Here is a 25389-nt window from a genome sequence, read left to right as displayed (position 1 = left end):
CATGGAGAAACCCCATCTCTACTAAAAATACAAAATTAGCCCGGTGTAGTGGTGCATGCCTGTAATCCCAGCTACTTGGGAGGCTGAGGCAGGAGAATCGCTTGAACCTGGGAGGCGGCAGTTGCAGTGAGCCAATATTGTGCCATTGCACTCCAGCCTGGGCAATAAGCAAAATTCCGTCTCAAAAAAAAAACTACCCCTGAGGAGAGGGTGGCTGGTAGTAACCATGGTGGTATACTTAGGCAGTTTTTGATTTGTATTCTATTCACTGATCATAAATCAAGTGTTGATATTGTGGACAGAATGTAGTTAGCTCCCTTACCTGCAAAAATCTGCACTTACCCTGTTTCTCTCTCTTAGGACTGCTGTGTAAGCTATGGTGGCATGTGGTACCTTAAAGGGACAGTACAGTCTTGACAATAGTAGCAAACCACTAACCCAGCAAATCTAAGCCCAAGGAAGAAGGGCGGAACCAGAAGTAGAGCCTCGACTTGCTTCAGACGACACAGAGCAAGAGGAACTGACCATCTCATGGCCTGTGGCATTGCATGGTGCAGTGGACAGAAGGGATTATCCTCAGCCAGTGGCAGGGTCAGCTTAAGTTAGATCACTCCCAGAAGAGACCAGCTGGGACCTTCTTTGCAGTACTATTTGAAATTCCTGATGTATTTTGCTTATTATCTGGTTTCATTCTCATAATAAAGAGAGTGTATACTGACATGGGCAGGATGATAAAAATCATGGTTTAATATTTTCTTTTGTAAACTTAATGCCAACAAGGTCTAAGTTATGTTTACAACATGAAGAAAACCTCAAAGTTTTTAATTTTTAAAATGCCTAGAAGACAATATTTAGTCTTGGATTATCTATCTGCTAAGACCACCAATTTCATTAAACCAAATTGAATTATTCTACTCTTGGGATTCTGTGGCCACTTTACCTTTGACAACAACCTACTTTATGTAGCAGTCTCAACTGTTTACATGAACCATAGCAAAAAAATCAGAATCAAATCCATCTCCTTTTAATGCTTGCACAAAGATGCAAACAAAACCAGGTAAGTATGGAACAATGTATAAGTGAGGTTATCACACTTTGATGTAAAAATTTCTATTTTGTGTATTTTTAAAATAAACGCTAACACTAAACTAGCATCATGGTGCTATCTTCAAATGATTACAGAAAGGCGATCTTGTTGGGCTCAGCGTTACATGTATCTAGAGGGAACAGAGCTAATGGAGGGAGACAGAGCAGCACTGTCCACTAGAAAGAGGTAAGTCACGTACGTAATTTTGAAAGTTTCTAGCAGCCACATTAAAATAGTTTAAAAAGGTCATAATAGTTTAAAAAGGTCATTTTAGCATATTATTTAGCCCAAAATATCTAAAACATCAACATATAATAAAAAAATTAATATTTTACCTTTTTTTGTACCAAGTCTTCAAAATCTGGCATTTTACACTTTCCTCAGCACTCTCAATTTGGACTAGCCACATCGTAAGTGCTCAGATGCCACATGGGGCTATTTGCAACAGTATTGGACAGCACAGCCCTAGAAATGGATGGAAAAAATAAGAGTAAGCTAGGTTGGGTGAGATGTGAATTTTGGTATATAGTTAAGGCTTTTGCCATCTTTTTTGTACAACACAGCCACTGGTCTGAAGGTTTAAATGACGGTCTATGCTATTTCCGCACCCCCCCAAAATAAAACATCTAATATTTTAGCTATAGAATCATTAAGGCATTGATCAAGGATGTACTTTGCCAAATAAGTATTTGGTAACATTGCTTAACAGGTTGATCGTATATTGATTCTAACTATTAACATATGTGAACCTGAAAAGTAAAGTTACCAAAACCAATTTGGAGTATGTCTCAGCTCTTCCATCCTAACCTTCCTTCTCACTTTGAAAGGGGAAATGCTCATGTGGGATGGCACAGAATGTTAGTCCCATCACCTTGCAGAACTTAATTGACTCAGTGGAGAAGTCAGAGCCTTAAATACTTACATTGATAAAAAGAATTGGTTAAAACACCAAACTCAAATAGCAAGAAAAAGAAACTTAAGGAATATAGGAGGGAACTATTGTTTTTTAAAAAAAATTGAGGGAACTTGGGATGTCAGAATAGGACTTTCCAGCACTCGTCCCCCTGCAGAAACATGAATTTAAACAACTATCCACAAACAAAAATACCTTCACAAGAGCTAAGGAACCATGCAAGATTACAGCACCTTGGTATACCACAGAAATAAGATGTATTGAAGAGGACAGGAGGGACAATTTTACATTACCTGTCTTACCCCCTCCCCAACCCCAGGCAGCACAGGGTGGAGAGAGAGAGACCCTCCACTTGGAGGAAGGAGAGGGAAGTAAACATTGGACCCCAAAATCATGCCAGCCCCAGACTCCAGGCCTGCCCCAGGAACACACGTTCTAAGCATACCCACTGCCAGGCCTGTACCCATGAGCTCACACTCTAGCAGACACCCCCTCCCCACCCTAGTCCAGCCCCATCTGAGTAAACCCCAGCACCGGGCTGGCCCTCACAGATCTAGGCTCCAATATCCCCTGCAGACTCAGATTCTAGGCCAGCCCCCAGGACCCCAGGATCCAAGCCAGGATCCATCCCTCAGAGACCTAGCCTCCAGGCCAGTATCTGTATACCCTGGCTCCAGGCTGAGCTATATATGCCTGCAGGCCAGCACCCACAATCCCAGGCTCCAGTACCATACCCGTGGACCCAAGCTCCATGTGTGCCTCAGCACCAAGCTCCAGTGGACCCAGGTTCCAGGCATACACCTCAGTAAGCCTCAATGCTAGGCATGCCCTGGCAGACTGGGGCTCCAGAACAGTCCCTATGGACCCAGGACCTAGGCCCACTCCTGCAGGTTCAGGCTCCAGGCTATGGAGCTAGGCTTCAGGTCAGTTCCCTGGATACAGGATCCAGGCCTGCCCTTGTGGATTCAGGCTCTGGTTGTACCCCTGCAGATCCAATCAACTGGCCCACTCCACTGGACCTACGTTCCAGGATTAATCCTATTCATGCAAGCACCAGGCTCATCCATCTGCTGACCTACATACTAGGTTAGCCTGCTCAAGGACTCCAGCAGCAAGCCTGCCCACAGACCACACCAGACAACTTGCCCAGAATCTCTGAATGGGGTCACTGGTGAAGGGCTGTTCCACGCAAAGTCAGACTGCAAAGATTAGAATCAGTCCTTACACTTCATCCAATGTACAGACATCAACGTATGACCACGAGGATCAAGAACAATCACGGAGACATGCTATCACCAAAGTAACAAAGCACCAAAAATCTACCCTAAAGAAACGGATTTATGAACTGCCTGACAAAATAGTTTTAAGGATGTTCAGCAAACTTCAAGAAAATACACATACATAACTCAACAAAATCAAGAAAACAACCAAATCAAGAAACCTAATAGATCAAAGTTATTTATTCTTTACAAACCATTCTGAAGTTGAAAAATACAATGAATGAAATGAAAAAATAGAATAGTGAGCATCAACAGAATTGATAAAGCAGAGAGAATCTATGGACTCAAAGACAGATTATTTGAAAATATAGCCAGAGGAACAAAAAGAATGAAAAGGAATGAAGAAAGCTTATGGGATTTATGGGACAACATCAAAAGAGCAAATATTTGAGTTATAGGAGTTCACTAAGGAGAAGTAAGAAAGAAGTCACAAAACAGTAGTTTTCTACTACTGTTTTCCAGATCTGGAGAAAGATATAAATATCCAGGTGCAAGAATATCAAAAGTCTCCAATCAGATTCAATATGAACAAAACTATACCATGACATATTATAATCAAATTGTCAAAAATCAAAAGACAAAGGGAAGATCCTAAAAGCAGCTAGAGAAAAGAAGCCGATCACATATAAGGGAGTTCCAATAAGGCTAGCACTTCTCAGCAGACACCTTACAGGCCGGGAGAGAGTGGGATGATATATTCAGAGTGCTAAAGGAGAACAAATTGCCAACCATGAATACTTTATCCAGCAAAACTTCAGAAATGGAGAAAAAGACTTTCCCAGACAGACAAAAGCTGAAGCATTTCATCACCACCAGCTCTGTGTTTATAAAAAATGTGAAAGAGAATTCAAGCTGGTAGAAAAGGATGTTAATTAGTAACATGAAAACACATGAAAGTATAAAACTGGTAAAAGTATACTGTCAAACTCAGGAATACTCTAATACTGTAATGGTGGTGTGTATATTGCTTATCTTTAGTATAAAGGTTAAAAGATAAAACTATTAATAGCTAATTTGTTAAGGGATACACAATATAAAATTTGTAAATTGTGACCTCAAAAACAAAATGTGGGAGGGAGTAGAATAAAAGTATAGTTTTAATGCAATCAAAGTTATCTGCTTAAAATAGTCTGCTATCACTGTGTTTTACATAAGCTTCACGATAACCACAAAGCAAAAACCTATAGCAGATACACAAAAGATAAAAACGAATCAAAGCATAACTCTAGAGAAAATAAATCACAAAAGAAGACAGTAAGAGAGAAACAAAGGATCTGCCAAACAACCAGAAAGCAACAAAATAGCAGTAGTAACTCCTTACCTACCAATATGGATAGGTAAGGAGTTTCTACTGCGAATGTAAATGGATTAAATTCTCTAATCCATTTACTGTGAATGTAAATGGTTTAACTCTTCATAATCCAAAGACAGGGAGTGGCTGGATTTAAAAAAAAAAAAAAAGATCTAACTATATGCTGCCAAAAAGTCTCATTGAACCTGTAACGGACACATAGAGACTGAAAGGGAAGGAATGGAAAATGGTATTTCATGCAAATAGAAACCAAAAGAGAACAAGAGAGCTATACTTACATCAGATAAAATAAACTTTAAGTCAAAACTGTAAAATGAGACAAGGCCACTGTGTAATGATAAAGGGGTCACTTAACAATGGTAAATATTCACCCAACATCTGAGCACCTAAATATAGGAAGCAAATATGAATAGATCTGAATGGAGAGATAGACTATAATACAACAGTAGTAGGGGATTTCAATATCCTACTTTCAGTAAAGATCAAGGCCCCCCCCAAAAAAAAATCAATAAGAAAGCATCAGACTAACTACACATTAAGCAAAATGGACCTACTAGACATACACAGGAGATTCCATCCAACAGCAGAATAAACATTCTTCTCGAGCATACATGGAATATTCTCCAGGACAGATCATATATTAGGGCACAATCTTTAAGTATCTTTTCTAACCACAATGGTATGAAACTAGAAATCAGTAACAGGAGGAATTTCAGAAAATTTACAAATAATGTAGAAATTAAACATGCTCCTGAACAACAAATAGGCCAATGAAAAAAACAAAGGAAAAATTTTTTAAATATCTTGAGACAAAAATGGACACAAAACATGAAATGCAACAAAAGCAGCTCTGAGACAGAAGTTTATAGCAATCACCACCCACATCAAAAAGAAAAGACCTCACATAAACAACCCAATGTTACACCTTAAGGAACTAGGAAAATGAAAAGAACTAGGCCCAGTTAATAAAAGGAAATAGGCCAGGTGAGGTGGCTCAACGCCTGTAATCTCAGCACTTTGGGAGGCCAAGGTGAGCAGACCACCTGAGGTCAGGGGTTTGAGACCAGCCTGACCAACATGGCAAAACCCCGTCTCTACTAAAAATGCAAAAAAAACAGCCATGTATGGTAATACGCTCCTGTAGTCCCAGCTACTCAGAAGGCTGAGGCAGGAGAATCGCTTGAACCTGGGAGGCAGAGGTTGCAGTGAGATTACACTACTGCACTCCAGCCTGGGTAACAGAGCAAGACTCCATCTCAAAATTACATACATACATACATACATAAATGGAAATAATAAAGAGCAAGACTATGTCTCAAAAATAATAAAAGAAAGGATATAATAAAGACCAGAGCTGAAAAAAATGAAAAGATCAACAAAATTCAGTTGGTTTCTTGAAAAGATAAAATTGACAAACTTCTAGCTGACTAACAAAAAATAGAGAAGACTCATATAATTAGAAATGGAAAAAGATAATCCCAGCACTTTGGGAGGCCAAGGCAGGTGGATCACTTGAGGTCAGGAGTTTGAGTTCAGCCTGGCCAATATGGTGAACCCCGTCTCTACTAAAAAATACAGAAATTAGCCAGGCATGGTGGCAGGTGCCTGTAATCCCAGCTACTTGGGAGACTGAGGTAGGAGAATCACTTGAGCCTGGGAAGGGAAGGTTGTAGTGAGCTGAGATCCTGCCACTGCACTCCAGCTTGGGCGACAGAAAGAGACCTTGTAAGAAAGAAAAGAAAGAAAGAAGGGAGAGGGGAAGATATTACAACTGATTCCATAGAAATACAAAGGATCAGGCCAGGCGCGGTGGCTCATGCCTGTAATCCCAGCACTTTGGGAGGCCGAGGCAGGTGGATCACTTGAGGTCAGGAGTTTGAGACCACCCTGGTCAAAATGGTGAAACCCTCTCTCTACTAAAAATACAGAAAATGAGCCAGGCATTGTAGCGGGTTCCTGTAATCCCAGCTACTTGGGAGGCTGAGGCAGGAGAATCGCTTGAACCTGGGAGGCGGAAGTTGCAGTAAGCCAAGACCATGCCATTGCACTGCAGCCTGGGCAACATGAGCAAAACTCCACTGCGAAAAAAAAAAATTAGTTGGGTGTGGTGGCATACGCCTGTAATCTCAGCTACTGGGGAGGCTTAGGCGGGAGAATTGCTGGAACCCGTGAGATGGAGGTTGCAGTGAGCCAAGATCACACCACTGCGCTCCAGCCTGGGAGACAGAGCAAGACTCTGTCTCAAAAAAAAAAAGAAATACAAAGGAACCTAAGAGACTACCATAAAAAATTACCAGCAAACTAGATAACCTACAAGAAATGGATGAGTTCCTAGACACATACAGCCTACCAAGACTGAATCACAAAGACACAGAAAGTCTGACCAATGAGTTCAAGAAGGTTGAATCAATAATTTAAAACAGTCTGCCATCAAAGAAAAGCCTAGGATCTGGTGGCATCATTGCCGAATTCAACTAAACATTTATGGAAAACTAATACCAATCTTTCTGAAACTTCCAAAAATTTGATGAAAAGGAATACTTTCAAACTATGTTTACAAGGCCAGAACTACCCTGATATCAAATCCAGACAAGGAAACTATAAGAAAATTAGGCCGGGGACAGTGGCTCATGCCTGTAATCCCAACACTGCGAGGCCAAGATGGGCAGATCACCTGAGGACAGGAGTTCGAGAACATCTTGGCCAAAATGGTGAAACCCCATCTCTACTAAAAATTACAAAAATTAACCAAGAGTGGTGGCGCATGCCTGTTAATACCAGCTACTCGGGAAGCTGAGGCCAGAGAATCACTAGAACCTGGGAGGCGGAGGTTGCAGTGAGCCGAGATGGTGCCACTGCACTCTAGCCTGGGTGACAGAGAGAGACTCCATCTTAAAAGAAAAAAAAAAGAAAAAGAAAAAGAAAAGGAAAGAAAATTAGATCAATATCCTTGATGAACACAGCTGCAAAAACCTCACCAGAACTAGCAAACCAAATTCATTACATTAAAAGGCTCATTCACCATGATCAAGTGGGATTTATCCCAGCCTGGGCAATACAGCAAAACCCCATCTCTGCAAAAAAATCTTTTTTTTTTTTTTTTTTAAATTAGCCAGGTGTGGTGCTGTATGCATATAGTCTCAGCTACTTGGAAAGCTGAGGCAGGAGGATTGCTTGAGCCCAGGAGTTTGAGACTGCAGTGAGCTATGACCACCACTGCACTCCAGCCTGAGTGACAGAGTGAGACCCTGTCTCCAAAACAAATAAAGTTGGATTTATCCATGGGATGTAAGTATGGTTCAATATATGTGGTGTATCAATAAATGTGATATACCACATTAACAGAACGAAGGACAAAAACCATATAATTTTCTCAACAGATGCAGAAAAAGCATCTGAAAATGAACAACCATTCATGATTAAAAAATCAACAGATTAAAAGGAATGCCCACTCTTACCACTTCCATTCAACAAAACACTGGAAGTCCTAATTATAGCAATTGCACAGGAAAAATGAAAGGCTGGTGGCTCACACCTGTCCTCCCAGCACTTTGGGAGGCTGAGGCGGGCGGATCACCCGAGGTCAGGAGTTTGAGATTAGCCTGGCAAACATGGTGAAACCCCTACTCTACTAAAAATACAAAAATTGGCCAGGCGTGGTGGTGTAAGCCTGTAATCCCAGTTACTTGGGAGGCTGAGGCAGGAGAATCGCTTGAATCTAGAAGGCCGAGGTTGCAATAAGCTGAGATTGTGCCACTGCACTCCAGCCTGGGCGACAGAGACTCTGTCCAAAAACAAAAAAAAGGCATCCAAATCAGAAAGAAGTCAAATTGTTCCTGTTTGCAGATGACATGATTTTATACATGGAAAATGTGTATATCTACATGCAAAAGAATGAAGTTGAACTCTTATCTTACACCTTACACAAAAATCAACTCAAAATGGATTAAAAACCTATTTTTAGGCTGGGCACAGTGGCTCACACCTGTAATCCCAGTACTTTGGGAGGCTGAGGCAAGCAGATCACTTTAGGTCAGGAGTTTGAGACCAGGCTGGCCAACGTGGCGAAACCTCGACTCTATCAAAAATACAAAAATTAGCAAGGCGTGGTGAAGCGTGCCTATAATCCCAGCTGCTCGGGAGGCTGAGGCAGGAGAATCACTAGAACCTGAGAGATGGAGGTTGCAGTGAGCCAAGATCGTGCCACTGAACTCCAGTCTGGGGGACAAAGCAAGACACCATCTCAAAAACAAAAACAAACAAAAATACCTATTTTAAGAACTGAAACCATAAAACCTTAAGAAAAAAAAGCAGAGAAAAAGGTCTTTGACATTAATCTTGGCAATGATGTTTTGACTGGGATACCAAACGTACAGACAACAAAAGCAAAAACAAAACAAACTACCTCAAACAAAAGCTTCTGTATAGCAAAGGAAACAACAACATGAAAAGACAGCCTATGCACTGGGAGAAAATACTTGCAAACTATATATCTAATAAGGGGTTAATAAGCAAAATATATAGGGAACTCAATAGCATTCATATGAATAACCTGATTTTAAAATGGGCAAAGCATCTGAATAGTCATTTCTTCAAAGACATAAAAATGGCCAGCAGGGATATAGGTGGCTCAACATCACTAATCATCAAGAAAATGCAAATAAAAAGAACAATGAGTTATCTCACAGGTTAGGATAGCTTTTATCAAAAAGACAAGAAATAGCAAGTGGTGAAGTTGTAGAGAAAACTGAACATTGGTACACTGTTGATCAGAATGCAGATTGGTGCTGCACTGGAAAACAGTATGGATGCTCTTAAAGATAGAACTACTATATGATACAGCAACCCCGCTCCTGGGCATATGCCTAAAGGAAACAAAATCACCACCTTGTAAAGATAACTGTGTTCCCATGTTCACTGAAGCATTATTCACAGGAGCCAACGTATGGAAACAACCAAGGTGTCCATCAACAGACGAATGGATAAAGAAATGATGCCATAATAATTTACATACATACCATGGAACTTCAGCATTAAAAAGGGAAGTCCTGCCATTTGCAACAACAGGGATGAAGCTGGAGGAGGACATCATGTTAAATGAAGTAAGCTAGACACAGGAAGAAAAATACTGCATGATCCCACTTATATGTAGAATCTTTAAAACAAACATCAACAACAACAAAAACAGTAAAATAGTGGTTACCGGGTGGGAGCAATGGGAAGAGGTAAGTCAACATTGCAGTTATGTAGGAATGGATGAGCCTAAGAGATCTAACAGACATCAGGAGGGCTTATAGTTAATAAAATTGTATCATATACTGGTAATTTGCCAGAGAGTTGATTTTAGGTACTCTTATCACACACATGGGTATGTTATGATGGGTATGTTAATTTGCTTGACTCTTATCACACACATGGGTATGTTAATTTGCTTGACCTTGATATACTGTATATATCAAGTATATCAAGACGTTGAACATATTAAATATATACAATAAAAAGAACATAAGAGGATATAGATACGTATATAACAAAGGAAGGGGAAAAATGAAAATAAACAGTTTTATTTGATGAAACAACAAAAATATGTATAGTTCTTTTTTTTTAGAGACAGGATCCCACTATATTGCCCAGGCTGGAGTACAGTGGCTATTCACAGGTGCGGTAATAGTGCATTATAGCCTTGAACTCCTGGGCTCAAGTGAGCCTCCTGCCTCAGCCTGCCAAATAGCTGGGACTATAGGTGCACACCACTGTGCCTGTCTCATTTTTGATATAAATTCTTAAAACAGGAATACATGGATTCCTGATTAATAAAAAAAATCCAGCATTATGCTAAATCAAACAATGGACATATTGTTTAGGATTCAGACAGGCAATTTTACTCTCACCATATTTAATATTTTGGATATTTCAGAGCATTTAAACAAGAATAAGTGTAAAAATTAAGTAGCCAAACAGTATTTTTCCAGGTATATCAAAGGAGTTGAATAAAAGATACTCACCATAATTCAACAAGATAGCTGAAATCAATAGCTTTTCTATACACAACTAGTTACAAAGTATAGCAGAAGAAAAATCCCATTTCCAACATCCAAAAGACAAACCTTTAAAAATATGCGAAACCTAAATGGTAAAAATTTGAAAACTGAGACACACAAAGACCATTTGAACAAATGGAAAAACATATAGCCGTTCGTGACCAGCCTGGCCAACATGGTAAAACCCCGTCTCTACTAAAAATACAAAAATTAGCTGGGCGTGGTGGTGGGTGCCTGTAATCCTAGCTACTCAGGAGGCAGAGGTTGCACTGAGCCGAGAACACACCACTGCACTTCAGCCTGGGTGACAGAGTGAGACCCCATCTCAAAAAAAGGACATACAGTCATGCTTTTAGATAGAAGCCTCTGTATGATTAAGCCTGTTCTTATTAATCTATTTATTTAACTTGATCTCAATAGAAGTATCAATTTCCCCTCAAGAACCAGACAAGCTAATTTTAAAGTTCATATTGGGGAAAAAAATGCAAACAAAAAAAAAAAAATCCAGGAAAATTCTGAAAGAATAATGAGAAAAGTTTAACTTCCCCTTAGCAGTTATGAAAAATATAAATATCCAAGTACAGCAACTTAAAACTGCAAAATAAATAAGACAATAAAAAATAAAAATTTAGAACTGCATTAGGTACATGAAAATCAGATCCTAGAACAGAAATAGGTTAAAATTCATGTAGACATTTAGTACTAATATGGGTTGCATTTCAAGCGTTGGTGGATAGACTTCAGATGGATCAAAGAACTTTCAAACACAGAGACATGTTAAAGATTCATATACATAAAAGTGGCCAGGTGTGGTGGCTCACACCTGTATTCCCAGCACTTTGGGAGGCCAAGGCAGGCAGATCACTTGAGGCCAAGAGTTCGAGATCAGCCTGGCCAACATGGCAAAACCCCATCTCTACTAAAAATACAAAAAGTTTGCCAGGTATGGTGGCACGTGCCTGCAGTCCCAGCTATTCAACTTGGGAAGGTTGAGGCATGCAAATTGCATGAACCTGGGAGGTGGAGGTTGCAGTGAGTCGAGATCGTGCCATTGCACTCCAGCCTGGGCAACAGAGTAAGACGCTGTCTCTCCCACTCAAAAAAATAAAAATAAATAAATGAATAAATAAATTCATATACATAAAATTGTGCTTGGTAAAAAAAAAAATTCCATTAACAAGGTAAAAACTGCTGGACGTGGTGGCTCATGCCTGTAATCCCAGGAGTTGCCTTTGGAGTTACCTTTGGGAGGCCAAGACAGGGCAGACTGCTTGAGCCCAGGAGTTGGAGACCAGCCTGGGCAAACCCCCTCTCTACCAAAAGTTAAAAAATTAGCTAAGCATGGTGGCACGCACCTCTCGTAGGAAGGCTGAAGTGGGAGGATTGCTTGGGCCCATAAGTCAAGGGCTGCAGTGAGCCGTGTTCATGCCATCACACTCTAGCCTAGGAAACAGAGCAAGACCTTCTCAAAACAAAACACAGCAAAAAAATCAGATAAAAATTAAGATAATCTGGGACAAAACACTTTCAAACTTCTAACTGCAAAACTGCATGTATAAAGTACTAGAGCTCTTTAAATAGGCAAAGGAGACTACAAATGGCTAACAGATTAAAAAATATTGTCTTATTAATAGAAATGCAAATATAAGCTACAAGGAAAAAACCATTTTTCTATTAGTTTGGCAAAGGTCAAAAAGTTTCTTGGCATAAGTATGAAAAAATAGACATCCTCATCCATTGCTAATGGGAGTATCAATAAACTCTGGAAAGTAATTGCAAAATGCCTTTTTACTCAATTTCTAGTAATACCTTTTCTAGAATCACAAATGTCCATAGACATATATAAGACTGTTCATTACAGCCTTTTTCTTTGGTAGCAGCAAAAGACTAGAACAATCTGCTCACTAGGTACTATTTAAACAAATTATTACATATCCATAAACTGGGATACTATGTAGCTGCTATTAGAAACGTACATCATCAGATAAAGACACATGGTTCAATAAAAATGTAAGATGAAGAGTGCCTATGCTTATTTGCTTGAAAATGCAGGGTGACAAAAAAAGCAGTTGTGCTAATTTATGCACATATTTTAGGAGAATACACATAAAACTGGCAAACAGATGATTCCAGGGAGGAGATGGACTGAGAAGGGATCCCTAACCCCCAGGCCGTGGTCTAGTATGGTCCATGACCTATTATGAACCGGGCTGCGCAGCAGGAGGTAAGCAGTAGGTCAGAGTGAAGCTTCACGTGTTTTCACAGCTGCTCCTCATTGCTCGCATTACCACCTGAGCTTCCCCTCCGGTCAGATCAGCAGTGGCATTAGATTCTCATAGGGAGTGCAAACCCTATTGTGAACTGCGCATGTGAGGGATCTAGGTTGTGCATTCCTTATGAGACCTAATTCCTGATGATCTGAGGTGGAAGTTTCATCCTGAAACCATCCCCTGCAACCTTGGGTCTGTGGAAAAAACTATCTTCCATAAAACCAGTCCCTGGTGCCAAAAAATTGGGTACCGCTGCTTTACAAAGCGAAATTTTAAAAGGACGTTTTACCTGTTTTTAAAAACTTAATCCAAAAGCAAAAGTAATTTAGATTCGGCCGGGCGCGGTGGCTCAAGCCTGTCATCCCAGCACTTTGGGAGGCCGAGACGGGCGGATCACGAGGTCAGGAGATCGAGACCATCCTAGCTAATACGGTGAAACCCCGTCTCTACTAAAAAATACAAAAAACTAGCCGGGCGACGAGGCGGGCGCCTGTAGTCCCAGCTACTCGGGAGGCTGAGACAGGAGAATGGCGTGAACCCGGGAGGCGGAGCTTGCAGTGAGCTGAGAGCCGGCCACTGCACTCCAGCCTGGGCGGCAGAGCAAGACTCCATCTCAAAAAAAAAAAAAAAAAAAAAGTAATTTAGATTCAATGCCCGTTTTAATGTTTGAATAGCACAGTTTCTTTGCTATGATCAAATGTTTTGAGAATCAGTCAAATGCTATTAACAGAACCAAGTCTGACATTTCTGAAATAGTGAAAATTAGAGTAAATTTGAAAATGTTTGTCGAGTAGCTTTAATGAACATTTAGCAATATGAGAATTTGTGCTATTAAGTTATACAAATCCAAGGATTCCCTGTTTAAAATAGGAAAAAAATCACTGTCAATCTTTCTAGTGATATTTGTTGGAAGAAAAAAAAGTGAACAGTTGGTTATAAGAGTGAAATGGCTTATACTGAAAGTAAGACACACAGTAGATCCTATTTATTCACTTTCATAGGTAGCTTTATTTGGTTTTTAGAAAAATATATACAATAATCGGAACCTCAGTTTTTAAATAGTTTTAAATTAAAAGTATACAAGTAAGAGGGTATGTTTCCACAGTCAGAACATCAATACTGCTTAATAATGTAGACAGGAATTTCTGCAACAAGTCAAAACATTTACAGAACTCAGGAAGAGCAGCTTGTGGCTGGCAAGTCAGCCAGCTCAGAATACAGGTAGGAGGCAAGAGGTTTGATCTTTCCCCTTTAGTTTGAATTTGAGAAAGTGATGAAAGATTTACATGTTCACGTATCCTAAAGGCTACAGCTTTCAATAGAAACATTAGAATGTAGGGGCGGAGGCCCTCTAGGGCATATGCTAACAAGCTAACTTGGATCAAACAAAAATTTGCCATCTCAATTTGGTATTCAGTTGGATTTGGATATATTAGGATTACCTGTCAGTCACAGTTCAACTAGTTCAGATACAATAAAACTCAAGGATTTGGAGTATTTGTTAATGACATTTCTTTTGGATTAGACCCCTGCTTTCTCTTGAACATTCTTCTTAATGAATTCACAGTATTCAGTGTTTGCAAAAGATACTTGAGTTTGACAGCCCTCTGACTTTACATCATTTTGAGAAGTTGTGCAAGGAAGCAATAGGAATTGCCTTAGCTTTGTGCCAACTCGGCCCTTTTCCCCCATACTGTAGTAACTCCAGGCCTACTTCTCCAGAAGTATAGCTCTTCCCTCCACTGGTCCTTTTCAGGAACTGAAGTCTAATCAATGCACCAGCCAGAGGCCAGTTTGTCATGGGATTTCCTGGGGAGCTTAAATGGAAGTGGATCAGAGAACTGATACCAGTAGCCACCTCCTTTCCTCATTGTATGCATTTGCTAAATAAGCAAAGCAATGAGGCAAATGTCATGAGCAACATCAGGCTTCCGAGTCTACAAACACTTGTCTGAATGGGAGAGAGAGGTGATAGGCAATACTAGAGGTTCAATTAAGAATGAGAGGAGAGTGATCGGTATTTTGTTCTCTGTTCATCTATTTCCTGCTTAGTTTTCTTGATGCAACTAAAGATCTCCTTAAACAACGCTTTGTATTCTGGAGGTGTTGTAGGGGAACTGACGGGCTCTGGGTTGACAGAGGCCAGTTCCCAGCTGCTGGCAACAGGCTCAGACTGGGCGTTCACTCCAGTCAGGTCCTTGGCCGGAGCCCTGGAGGTCTGCACGGCCTTGTGTGACAGGGAGTCCTGTTCCTGTTGGCACTTCTTCAGCAGCTCTTCATACTTCACCTTCAGGGCACTGTACTGTGTGTCCACTTCGTGCAGAAGGGAGATGCCCCTCTGTTTCACAGCCTTGGCCCTCCTGATGCAGGTCTCCTCATGGCCCTTCACGATGTCACTCCCTGCCAGGCTGCTGAGGATCGTCTCACTGCTGCTGCGCTTGAGAGGCTTTCTATGTGGTTCCGGCACAGTCAGGAACATCTCTTCCAGCAGGCTCTGGCTGGGTTCTTTGAAAGGAACAAACAGAGAGTCTGGCACCAGCTTCTCGACCCCATTCACAAATGGATGCTCTGACTGCAACATCTGTCGCATCTCTGCCACCTCAGCCTCTAGTTCCAGTGCCCGTGCTCGGTAGGCACCTGTGGCCCCCAGCTGCTGCTCCAGTTCACTGTTCTCCTTTAACACGAGCCCATATTCTTCCTCCATAGTCACCCGCTTCTGCCGCTCCAGGCTCAGCTGGGCCTGCAACATTGTCACCGTTTTTTTCAAGTGCTCATTTTCCTCTTCATCAGGGCTTGGCTGACTTTGCAAGGAAGTGATCTTCTCAGCGAACACATGATCATACACGAAGTGTCTAGGGAAAAAAATATTGAAAGAATATATTACACAGGTCCACTGAGAATGAAGTGAGGAAGACTGGTGATTTTTTTTTCAACTAAATAAATTTGATGAGCTGTGACAGTGACTGATTTTTTTTTCTTTTTTTTGAGATGGAGTCTCACTCTGTCGCCAGGCTGGAGTGCAGTGGAGTATCTCAGCTCATTGCAACCTCAGCCTCCTGGGTTCAAGCAACTCTCCTGCCTCAGCCTCCCAAGTAGGTGGGATTTTAGGCATGCGCCATCATGCCTGGCTAATTTTGTATTTTTAGTAGAGACGGGGTTTCTCCATGTGGTCAGGCTGGTTGGTCTCCCAACCTCAGGTGATCCTCCTGCCTCAGCCTCCCAAAGTGCTGGGATTAACAGGTGTGAGTCACTGCATCTGGGCGACAGTGACTGATTTTTAGCCACACTGGAGCAGTGGCTAAAATGGAACTGTGTGAGGCTGGTAAATAAACACATGAAAGCAAACTCAGTTTTTGCAATGAATCTTTTTTTAATGTTAAAAGTACTAGAGAACATCTATTCCCAAAGACTGGCAGTATGCCAATGACCTCACAAGGGAAACCTTAAAAAGTACTGGTGCCTGGGTCCCAACCCACAGATTCCAACCTAGTTGGTCTGCCACCTGGCCTGAAGGTTTCTAAAGGCTCTCCAAATGATTCATAATACATAATTACGATTGAATCACTACAGCAAATTACTGTTGCTGCAGTATTTAACCAGGAATGTTCATCAGAATTGCCTGGGCAGCTTTTTACCCACACCTAGAAATTCTGATTTAGGCCTGAGGTAATGTGTTAGTATCTGCCTTTTGAAAAACTCCACAGGTGATCTGATGTGCAGCCAAGGTTGAGACCCACCAAATGAACCACCTGGTTTCTCCTGCTCAGTCCAAGGCACCTTGCTTGACTATTTATTTGTGTTTTTATTTGCTTATCTGCCGTTCCATTAGACTGAAAGCTCACAGGTAGGAACTCTATTTTGCTCACCAGCCCTCAGGTCTGGCATAGAGCTTGCCATACAACAAGTGTTCCATAAATACTTCTTAAAGATTCAGACTTGTAACTCTAAATTATAAAGGTATTTCTTTAAGGAAAAAATCTTCTGTTTGCTTGAATTTTTGTTTTACCAATATTTCTATTTTTCTTCACTCTAATGTAAAACTCCCAAATCTATAGTCTATCAGAAGTAATTCATCTTAAACTATGATTTAACACATTAAAAGCCCTGAAATAAGTGCTCCAAGACTTTCAAAATGAGAATTACTAATATATAAGAACTGTGTAATTTATATGTTTAAGTGATTTTGTTCAAACCAATGGTAGCTTAATAGCTAAGTGACACTTCTTAAAATGGTACTTTCAATCTACGGGAATTCAGAATGTGCCAATGACATCAGACAGTCCCTGCTGTAACTCCACAGACAGGTAGGCTCTTACTGGCGGAGATCATACAGCTCCTTCAGACATGCAAAGCTGGGTGCCGGTTTCTCCTGGTCACACTTCCCTTGGCTCCTTCTCCCTCGGCCAGATGACTTCAGCTCCTCCACTTGGCTCTGCAGGTGATCAATGTTGGTTTGCAGGCATTCAATCGTTTCAGTCAGGCTGTAAGGAACAGACAGAAGCCACTGCTGCTTGTCATACTGAATCAAGGGCAAAAGCGGTGAGGAGAGATTAGATGCGAGCCACTCACACTGGGCTTTCTTAATTGGAAAGGACATCTATTTAATCTCCATTCTCCAGAAAGAATTAAATTAAACCTTATCCCATATTGACCCAAACCCACTGCAGCCATGTTCTATTCTAGTTTATACTAAAGAACTTCCCTCTAGGCCTTGTCAGATTCTAGAAAATTTACCTCAGAATCTTTTGCTGTGAGGCCTTGCTGTCAGCAACTAATTTTTGATTTGTTTCTTCCAGTTCCCTTGCTGTGATGTCTAATTGTTCATAAACCTTTGCATGTTGTTCGTTCATCTGCCGAAGAAGCTCCACTTGCTTGGTCAGATACTGTAAGAGAAGATCAGGACCAGGTGACACAAACAGATAAGATACCTGCTGTTCCTTGGCTGGTCATGGTGGCTCATGCCTGTAATCCCAGCACTTTGGGACACCAAGACACATGGCTCACCTGAGGTCAGGAATTCGAGACCAGCCTGACCAACGTGGTGAAATCCTGTCTCTACTAAAAATATAAAAATTAGGCAGGTGTGGTGACATATGCCTGTAATCCCAGCTATTTGGGAAGTTGAAGCAGGAAAATTACTTGAACCCAGGAGACAGAGGTTGCAATGAGCCGAGATGGCGCCATTTGCACTCCAGCCTGGGCAACAAGAGTGAAACTCCATCTCAAACAAACAAAAAAAGATACCTGCTGTTCCAACACCAATTCTCTGATTCCCAACACCAACTCTTGTTGGGGTGGGGCTGGCATACAGTCTCCATCTCTGGGCTCACTGTCCTCCCAGCACTGCCCAGAAGCTCCCTTAGACCCATTTCAGTTTTCTCCAGGCCTTCTCACATCAGCGTGATTGATTCAATTATTGGCCACTGGTGACTAAACTCAATCTCCAACCCTTCCCTCTATCCAGAAGTTGTGGGGCTGGGACGATAGATTTAATCCTCTAATCATGTGGCTGCTTTCTCTGGTGACTGGACCTCATTCTATCAGGAAACTCCAAGGGTTTTAGGAGCTCTATGCCAGGAAGCAGGGACAAAGACCAAATATATAATTTTTATTATACCGTATGTTTATTTTAAGAAAAGAAGAAATTAAACTCCCTGTCTTCCTAAGAAACGAGCACAGGCTATCCTTTATATGCTTAGCTCCCTTAATGATCACCAATACTCCACTGCATTGTGAAGCTAATTTTCCAAAGCATATACCATGCATAAAATATTCAACCAAAAAATCTAAAGTGAGACATAATAATCCCTTAAGACAAAAAGCATGGAACATGTGATGAAAGTTTAAGCAAAAACATCATGTTTAACAGAAATAAAGCCTAACGCGGAGGATTTTTGTTTTTTTAATTATGCTCTAAGTTCTAGGATACATGTGCACAATGTGCAGGTTTGATACATAGGTATACATGTGCCATGTTGGTTTGCTGCACCCATCAACTCATCATTTACATTAGGTATTTCTCCTAATGCTGTCCCTCCCCCAGTCCCCCAGCCCCCAACAGGCCCCAGTGTGTGATGTTCCCTGCCCTGTGTCCAAGTGATCTCATTGTTCAATTCCCACCTATGAGTGAGAACATGTGGTGTTTGGTTTTCTGTCCTTGTGATAGTTTGCTGAGAATGATGGTTTCCAGCTTCATCCATGTCCCGCAAAGGACATGAACGCATCTTTTTATGGCTACACAGTATTCCATGGTGTATATGTGCCACATTTTCTTAATCCAGTCTATCACTGATGGACGTTTGGGTTGGTTCCAAGTCTTTGCTATTGTGAATAGTGCCACAATAAACATAGATGTGCATGTGTCTTTAGAGCAGCATGATTTATAATCCTTTGGGTATATACCCAGTAATAGGATTACTGAGTCAAATGGTATTTCTAGTTCTAGATCCTTGAGGAATCGCCACAATGTCTTCCCCAATGGTTGAATCAACTTACACTCCCACCAACAGTGTAAAAGCGTTTTTATTTCTACGTGGAGGATTTTAACTTGGAAAAAAGATCACTTTCTTTCTCTGAGTGAGGCATCCTGGACCAAAAAAAATGAAAAGTATGTTGCTTTGACGAGAAAGATATTTTAGCTTAATATGCTTCAAAGACTCCTGTTATTTTTAATTTTATGAGATTTTTATCACCATTATCCTCCTTATTCACGAGAAATTTATCAGATGATTTATTCTGGTCCTGCTAAGACTGCCTCCTAAATGGCCAAGGATAAAGGGGAATAATTCCAACCTTAACACCGCAGTGTAAGTCACCTTGACTCCCTCCCCTGCTCAGCTCTACCTGAAGACACTAAAACACAGTATATATTTCAAAGGAAATAATCACAGTAATTCCCTGGACAGAACCAGAAAGGGGGGAGAAATGGTTTGAAGCTTATTGATGATTAAACTGTAAAAGACTCAGAACTTGACTTTAAAAACACTCTTCTTGGCCAGGCATGTGGCTCACACCTGTAATCCCAGCATTCTGGGAGACCAAAACAGGCAGATTGCTTAAGGCCAGGAGTTCAAGACCAGCCTCGCCAACATGGCAAAAACCGACCTCTAGTAAAAATACAAAAATTAGGCCGGCGTGGTGGCACGTGCCTGTAATCCCAGGTACTCAGGAGGCTGAGGCATGAGAATCTTTTGAACGTGGGAGGTGGAGATTGCAGTGAACCAAGATCGTGCCACTGCATTACAGCTGGGGCGACAGAGGCTCTGTCTCAAATACAACACAATACACTCTTCTTGAGGCTTTTTCTACAACTCTACAAGTATCTGCAAGGCTAACAAACTGAAACAATGTGCTAAATGACACTCAACGGGCCCTTAAAGTGTTGAAAAAAGCATATATGGCTTTTTTTTCCACATCCACTTATATAACTCAGCAGCAAAGGGTTGAACAAACACTTAACCTAACTTCAACTTTTTCATCTGAAACTCTTGGGGTCAAAGTGTTTTGGAAAATTCTTTAAATTTTAGAAAGACAACATGGCGCTCATACCTGACATGCACCTGACACTTTATAATACCACCTGTGAGGTCTGGGCAGCACCCTGTATCGAGCCATTAAATTTCTGCATCAAAAAGTATGAACTAAGACTATAAACAGCCTCACACCAGTTCAGGTAAAGATCTACTACCAAATGAATCTGTTGCAAATTTAAGGGGAAAAGAAAATCTTACTTTATAGAGCTTTTTGGGTTCGGAATTGGTAAGTGGTTGTGGATCTGTTAGTACCTACCATGTAGAACTGGAAGAATTAAATGAGAGGTGAGCACACAGCATGGTCTATAAAAGCCTGTGTGTAATCTTCACTGCCTCAACTTCCACCAGCTTCTTCTGGTCCTTTGGAAATCAACCACTAATTCTCATGAGTGAAGCTTTTTCAGAACTAAAGGAGTAGGCCTTTAATCCTGCCCTCTGGCTAGTAAGGCCATAGTAGGTTCTTGTCATTGACGGGAACATGTTCAGTCTCTTAGGAATTGATGAGATTCCACGGAAGTGGAAAAAAGGGTTAGAATCACAAGAATACACACATAATAGCTGCAGAAATTTTTCAAGCTTCTTTGTATCAAGTGTAAATTATCAAGCATTCTTTAGGACTCAGAACTACCTTTAAAAAGGCTAATGCATAAACCAGACATTGATTTATTAATATACAACAGGAGCTGTTCCTGCCCAGTGACAAGAATATTCACATCCTCTATATAGGACACGGCTGCCCCACAAAGGGCAAGTGAAAGGCCTATTCATGAATTGGAGTCTCTGGTAGACATGGGATCAGAGGAGTCTGATGGGAGGCAGTGATATCCTAACTAAGAGCACAAGCTTTGGGGTCAGAACCTGGTCTGAGGTCTTGCTTTGCTGTTTAGAACTGCGTGACCTACAGCAAGCACATTTTTCTTAGGTGAGTTCTCCTCATCAACCCCATAAGGCTGTGAAGATAAATATGTGTGTGGCAGAGACTGGACTAAGTCACCCCAAAGCATGCGTCTTTGGCATAGAAAGGTTCCTGCCTCCTCCCTCTCTACCAGGGAGAACAAAGGTTAACCACTAACATCTTTATATCTTTATGGGCCAGAAGACAGCATCAGAGGAATCCACACTAACAAGCTTTGCTAAGGGGCCTTTATCACCACTTATTTGCCTTCCCACAAGTTCTGCCCCTAGACAAAGTCCTTCTCCTTTGTCTTGTCACTTCTCTAAAAATTGAAGATACTAAATAAGCTGGAATTCAAAGCCACTTTTGAGAATTACTCATTCCCTGGGTATCTCCCACACCTATATATGAAATAGGTATGTTAATAAGTTTTTCTCTTGTTAATATGTGTTTTGTTACAGGGGTCCTTTCCAACTTAAGCGCTCATGAAGGTTGATGAAAAAAAATTTTTTCCTCCCTGACGTATACAATATATAATTTACATAAAGGTTAATATATGTAGAGAGTTCAGCATGAGATCTGGCAGATGGTAAAATTGCTCAATAAGGAGGAGGTACTGTCATCTTTATTTAAAGCTACAGTTTTCAAACTTGACATGTGCTAAGATTCACCTGGAAGATTTATTAAAGTGTAAGAACCTGGGTCTCTTTCCCTCAAAAGGCAGAGACTGGAGTAGAGCCAGGATTCTGCATTTTTAGCAACAAAATGCCCAGCTGATACTAGTGCAGGCAGTCCACAGATCACACTTAGAGAAATGCTGATCTTGGGCACGGAAAATCCTGGAAATCCCCTGCCCTGACCAATGTCCTTTTCTCTTGGCTTTAGGAGACACAGGCATTCACTGGATCAATGATGACTCTTCGGCTTAATGCTCACCATCTCCCTGCATAGGGCTCAGCTTAGATGCAGTTATCCACTAAGATTAGGTTATATTTTAACTGTACCACAGCAGCATTCTTCATCATAATGTTTCACTTTGTTATGTTCTTACAATCATTAATTCCCTGAAATTACAAATTAGTCACCTTAACCTTGCTTGAGTGATCCTTCCTAACTTCTCAGTCCACACAAACACTGAATTTCTACAGATGGCTAATTTTATCCACTGCATTTTAAAACTTTCTATTGTGGACCAGGTGTGGTGGCTCATGCCTGTAATCCCAGCACTTTGGGAGGCCAAGGCGGGTGGATCACTTGAGGTCAGGAGTTCGAGACCAGCCTGGCCAACATAGTGAAACTCCATCTCTACTTAGAAAAAAAAAAAAAATTAGCTAGGCATGGTGGCACACGCCTGTAGTCCCAGCTACTTGGGAGGCTGAGGCATGAGAATCGCTTGAACCCAGGAGGCAAAGGTTGCAGTGAGATAAGATCACATCATTGCACTCCAGCCTGGGTGACAGAGTAAGACTCTGTCTGAAAATAAATAAATAAATAAAACTTTCTACTGTGGATAATCTCAAACATGCAGATAAATGGTTTAATGAACTCCCATGTACCCATCAACCAGTTTCAGCAATTATCAACATACAGTCAATCTTATTTCATCTCTACTCTCCTATTTTCCTCATCCTCCAATCATTTTAAAAGCTAATCCAATGCATCTCAAGTATACATCTTCATACATTTCTAGGACTTTTCATTTTAACCATAATTCCTAAGGGAAAAAAAACTCAATAATTCCTTAACATCTATTATGTTTTAGCATTAATATTTTCCCAATTGTCTCTTAAGTGGTTTTTCCAGCTTCATTTGTTAGCTATTGATTTTTTTAAAATTTCACACTTAGGGGAGATATCTTTGCATTTTTTAGAGTTGCCCCACGGCAAGGCAAGCGCCTCCCTCCTCTAATGCCTTTACTCTACCATCCCCTATCTGGGGGATGCACTTCCCCTGGTTGGCTCCACCTAAGGCAGCAGTTCTTACCCTGGGGTACATGGATAGACTTTAGAGGGTCTGTGAACATGGATGAATTTAAAGGGTCTGAACAGCTACATCTTCATTTTTGCTAATTTCTAAATGAAATTTGACATTTCTTTCAAGTATTAATAGAGGTGTTAAAATTTATAGGAGACCACTGGTTTGGACTGAGTCCCTGCCCTAGGCCCAACAAACCAAACCAAAATGGAGTCACTTGTGCTAAAGTTCCATGTCAGCAAGACAAAGTTATTCATCTGACTTCTGAGAAATTAGAAGAGATAATAGCCAAACCCCTAAACATGCCAGTTTTTGCCAGCATAAGGCACTTCCCTCTGCTTTAACCTTTACAAATAAATTAACTTTGAAACCACCCATTTTTTTTTGTTTCTGCTTTCCTCAGCCCCTGTCTATAAAACCAACTTCCTCTGCTCAGCTCATTGAAACCCTCATTCTCTAAGAATGAGGTGTTGCTGAACTTTAGAATCTCAAATAAAAGCTAATTAAGATCTTTATATTTGTTGAAATTTTTTCTTTTGACAGAGGCAATAAACCACCAGTGGTATTAGGTTTATGCGTGACTTCATCATCAACAGAAATCACAGATATTTTCATACTGCACTATAGTTGCAGAAATCTTGATTTACTGCCTGCCTTCATCACTATTTGAAATCATGGTAGTTTCTAGATCTTGTTATTAAATATGTTAATACGTATCTTATATCACAAATTTACTTTTTTCAATAATTGACAGGTATTTCATTATAACAGATTTCCTTTGTAATTCAATGAATTTTAAGAGGATTATCATAGATCTCATTAGATAATCAAAGGGATCCATGGCACCAAAGAAGGATTACAAACTCCAGTTATCCTTCTGGCCTCATTTCAAATATAACCTCTTCAGAAGCCTTTTAAGACCACTTTGGCCAGGTGCTGTGGCTCATGGTTGTAATCCCAGCACTCTGGGAGGCCGAGGTGGGCGGATCACCTGAGGTCAGGAGTTTGAGACCAGCCTGGCCAACATGGTAAAATCCCATCTCTATTAAAAATACAAAAATTAGGCCGGGCGCAGTGGCTCAAGCCTGTAATCCCAGCACTTTGGGAGGCCGAGACGGGCGGATCACGAGGTCAGGAGATCGAGACCATCCTGGCTAACACGCTGAAACCCCGTCTCTACTAAAAACTACAAAAACTAGCCGGGCAACGTGGCGGCGCCTGTAGTCTCAGCTACCCGGGAGGCTGAGACAGGAGAATGGCATGAACCCGGGAGGCGGAGCTTGCAGTGAGCTGAGATCCGGCCATAGCACTCCAGCCTGGGTGACAGAGCGAGACTCCGTCTCAAAAAAAAAAAAAAAAAAAAAATACAAAAATTGGCTGGGCGTGGTGGCTCACGCCTGTAATCCCAGCACTTTGGGAGGCCGAGGTAGGCAGATCACCTGAGGTCAGGAGTTCGAGACCAGCCTGACCAACATGGTGAAACCCCGTCTCTACTAAAAATATAAAAATTAGCTGGGCGTGATGGCAGGTGCCTGTAATCCCAGCTACTCGGGAGGCTGAAGCAGGAGAATCACTTGAATCCGGGAGGTGGAGGTTGCAGTGGGCTGAGATCACGCCATTGTACTCCAGCCTGGGGGACAAAAAGCAAGACTTCATCTAAAAAATAAAATAATATAAATAGAAATACAAAAATTATCCAGGCAAGGTAGTGCACATCTGTAATACCAGCCACTCTACTTGGGAGACTGAGGCAAGAGAATTGTTTGAACCTGGGAGGCAGAAGTTGCAGTGAGCCAAGATCATGCTACTGCACTCCAACCTCGGCAACAAAACAAGACTCTATCAAAGAAAGAAAGAAAAAGAAAGAAGGAAGGAGAGGAGAGGAGGAGAAGGGCTACCTTAAAGCAGGACTAAAGTGGCAGCACTCCCAAAGTACCCTAAAATTTCTCTCAAAACAATACAAATATTCAATTTTTTTTGTTGCTGTTATTTTTGAGATGGAGTCTCACTCTTTGCCCAGGCTGAAGGTGGGATCTCAGCTCACTGCAACCTTGGCCTCCCAGGTTCAAGTGATTCTCCTGCCTC

The 25389-nt window shown here is 41.2% G+C and overlaps 2 protein-coding genes across 12 annotated transcripts in view; one reads left to right on the top strand and one right to left on the bottom strand.

The window, feature by feature from the left end:
• The window catches only part of POLR3E (RNA polymerase III subunit E), a 37870-nt gene extending 36716 nt beyond the window's left edge, over positions 1 to 1154 (top strand). For 4 of the 8 annotated variants that reach the window (XM_033217767.1, XM_033217769.1, XM_033217768.1 and 1 more), the window contains one exon: positions 361 to 1154. In XM_033217767.1, the coding sequence (XP_033073658.1) occupies positions 361 to 417 (57 nt within the window). In that variant the 3' untranslated portion in view covers positions 418 to 1154. The remainder of the gene's footprint in view (positions 1 to 360) is intronic. The other 4 variants (XM_033217772.1, XM_033217766.1, XM_033217765.1 and 1 more) reach the window with 1 other exon arrangement.
• Positions 475 to 25389, bottom strand: part of CDR2 (cerebellar degeneration related protein 2) — a 44931-nt gene continuing 20016 nt past the window's right edge. For 3 of the 4 annotated variants that reach the window (XM_033217773.1, XM_033217776.1, XM_033217775.1), the window contains exons 3-5: positions 17638 to 17786; positions 17220 to 17384; positions 13892 to 15755 (exon numbers count right to left, since the gene is read on the bottom strand). In XM_033217773.1, coding sequence (XP_033073664.1) covers positions 14897 to 15755; positions 17220 to 17384; positions 17638 to 17786 — 1173 coding nt within the window. In that variant the 3' untranslated portion in view covers positions 13892 to 14896. Of the gene's footprint in view, positions 486 to 13891; positions 15756 to 17219; positions 17385 to 17637; positions 17787 to 25389 lie in introns of those variants that run through there. The other variant, XM_033217774.1, reaches the window with a different exon arrangement.

The sequence above is a fragment of the Trachypithecus francoisi genome, unplaced genomic scaffold (genome assembly GCF_009764315.1).
Source record: "Trachypithecus francoisi isolate TF-2019V2 unplaced genomic scaffold, Tfra_2.0 Lachesis_group10, whole genome shotgun sequence".
In the NCBI taxonomy this organism is placed as follows: domain Eukaryota; kingdom Metazoa; phylum Chordata; class Mammalia; order Primates; family Cercopithecidae; genus Trachypithecus; species Trachypithecus francoisi.
This window is presented reverse-complemented; position numbering and strand designations above follow the sequence as displayed.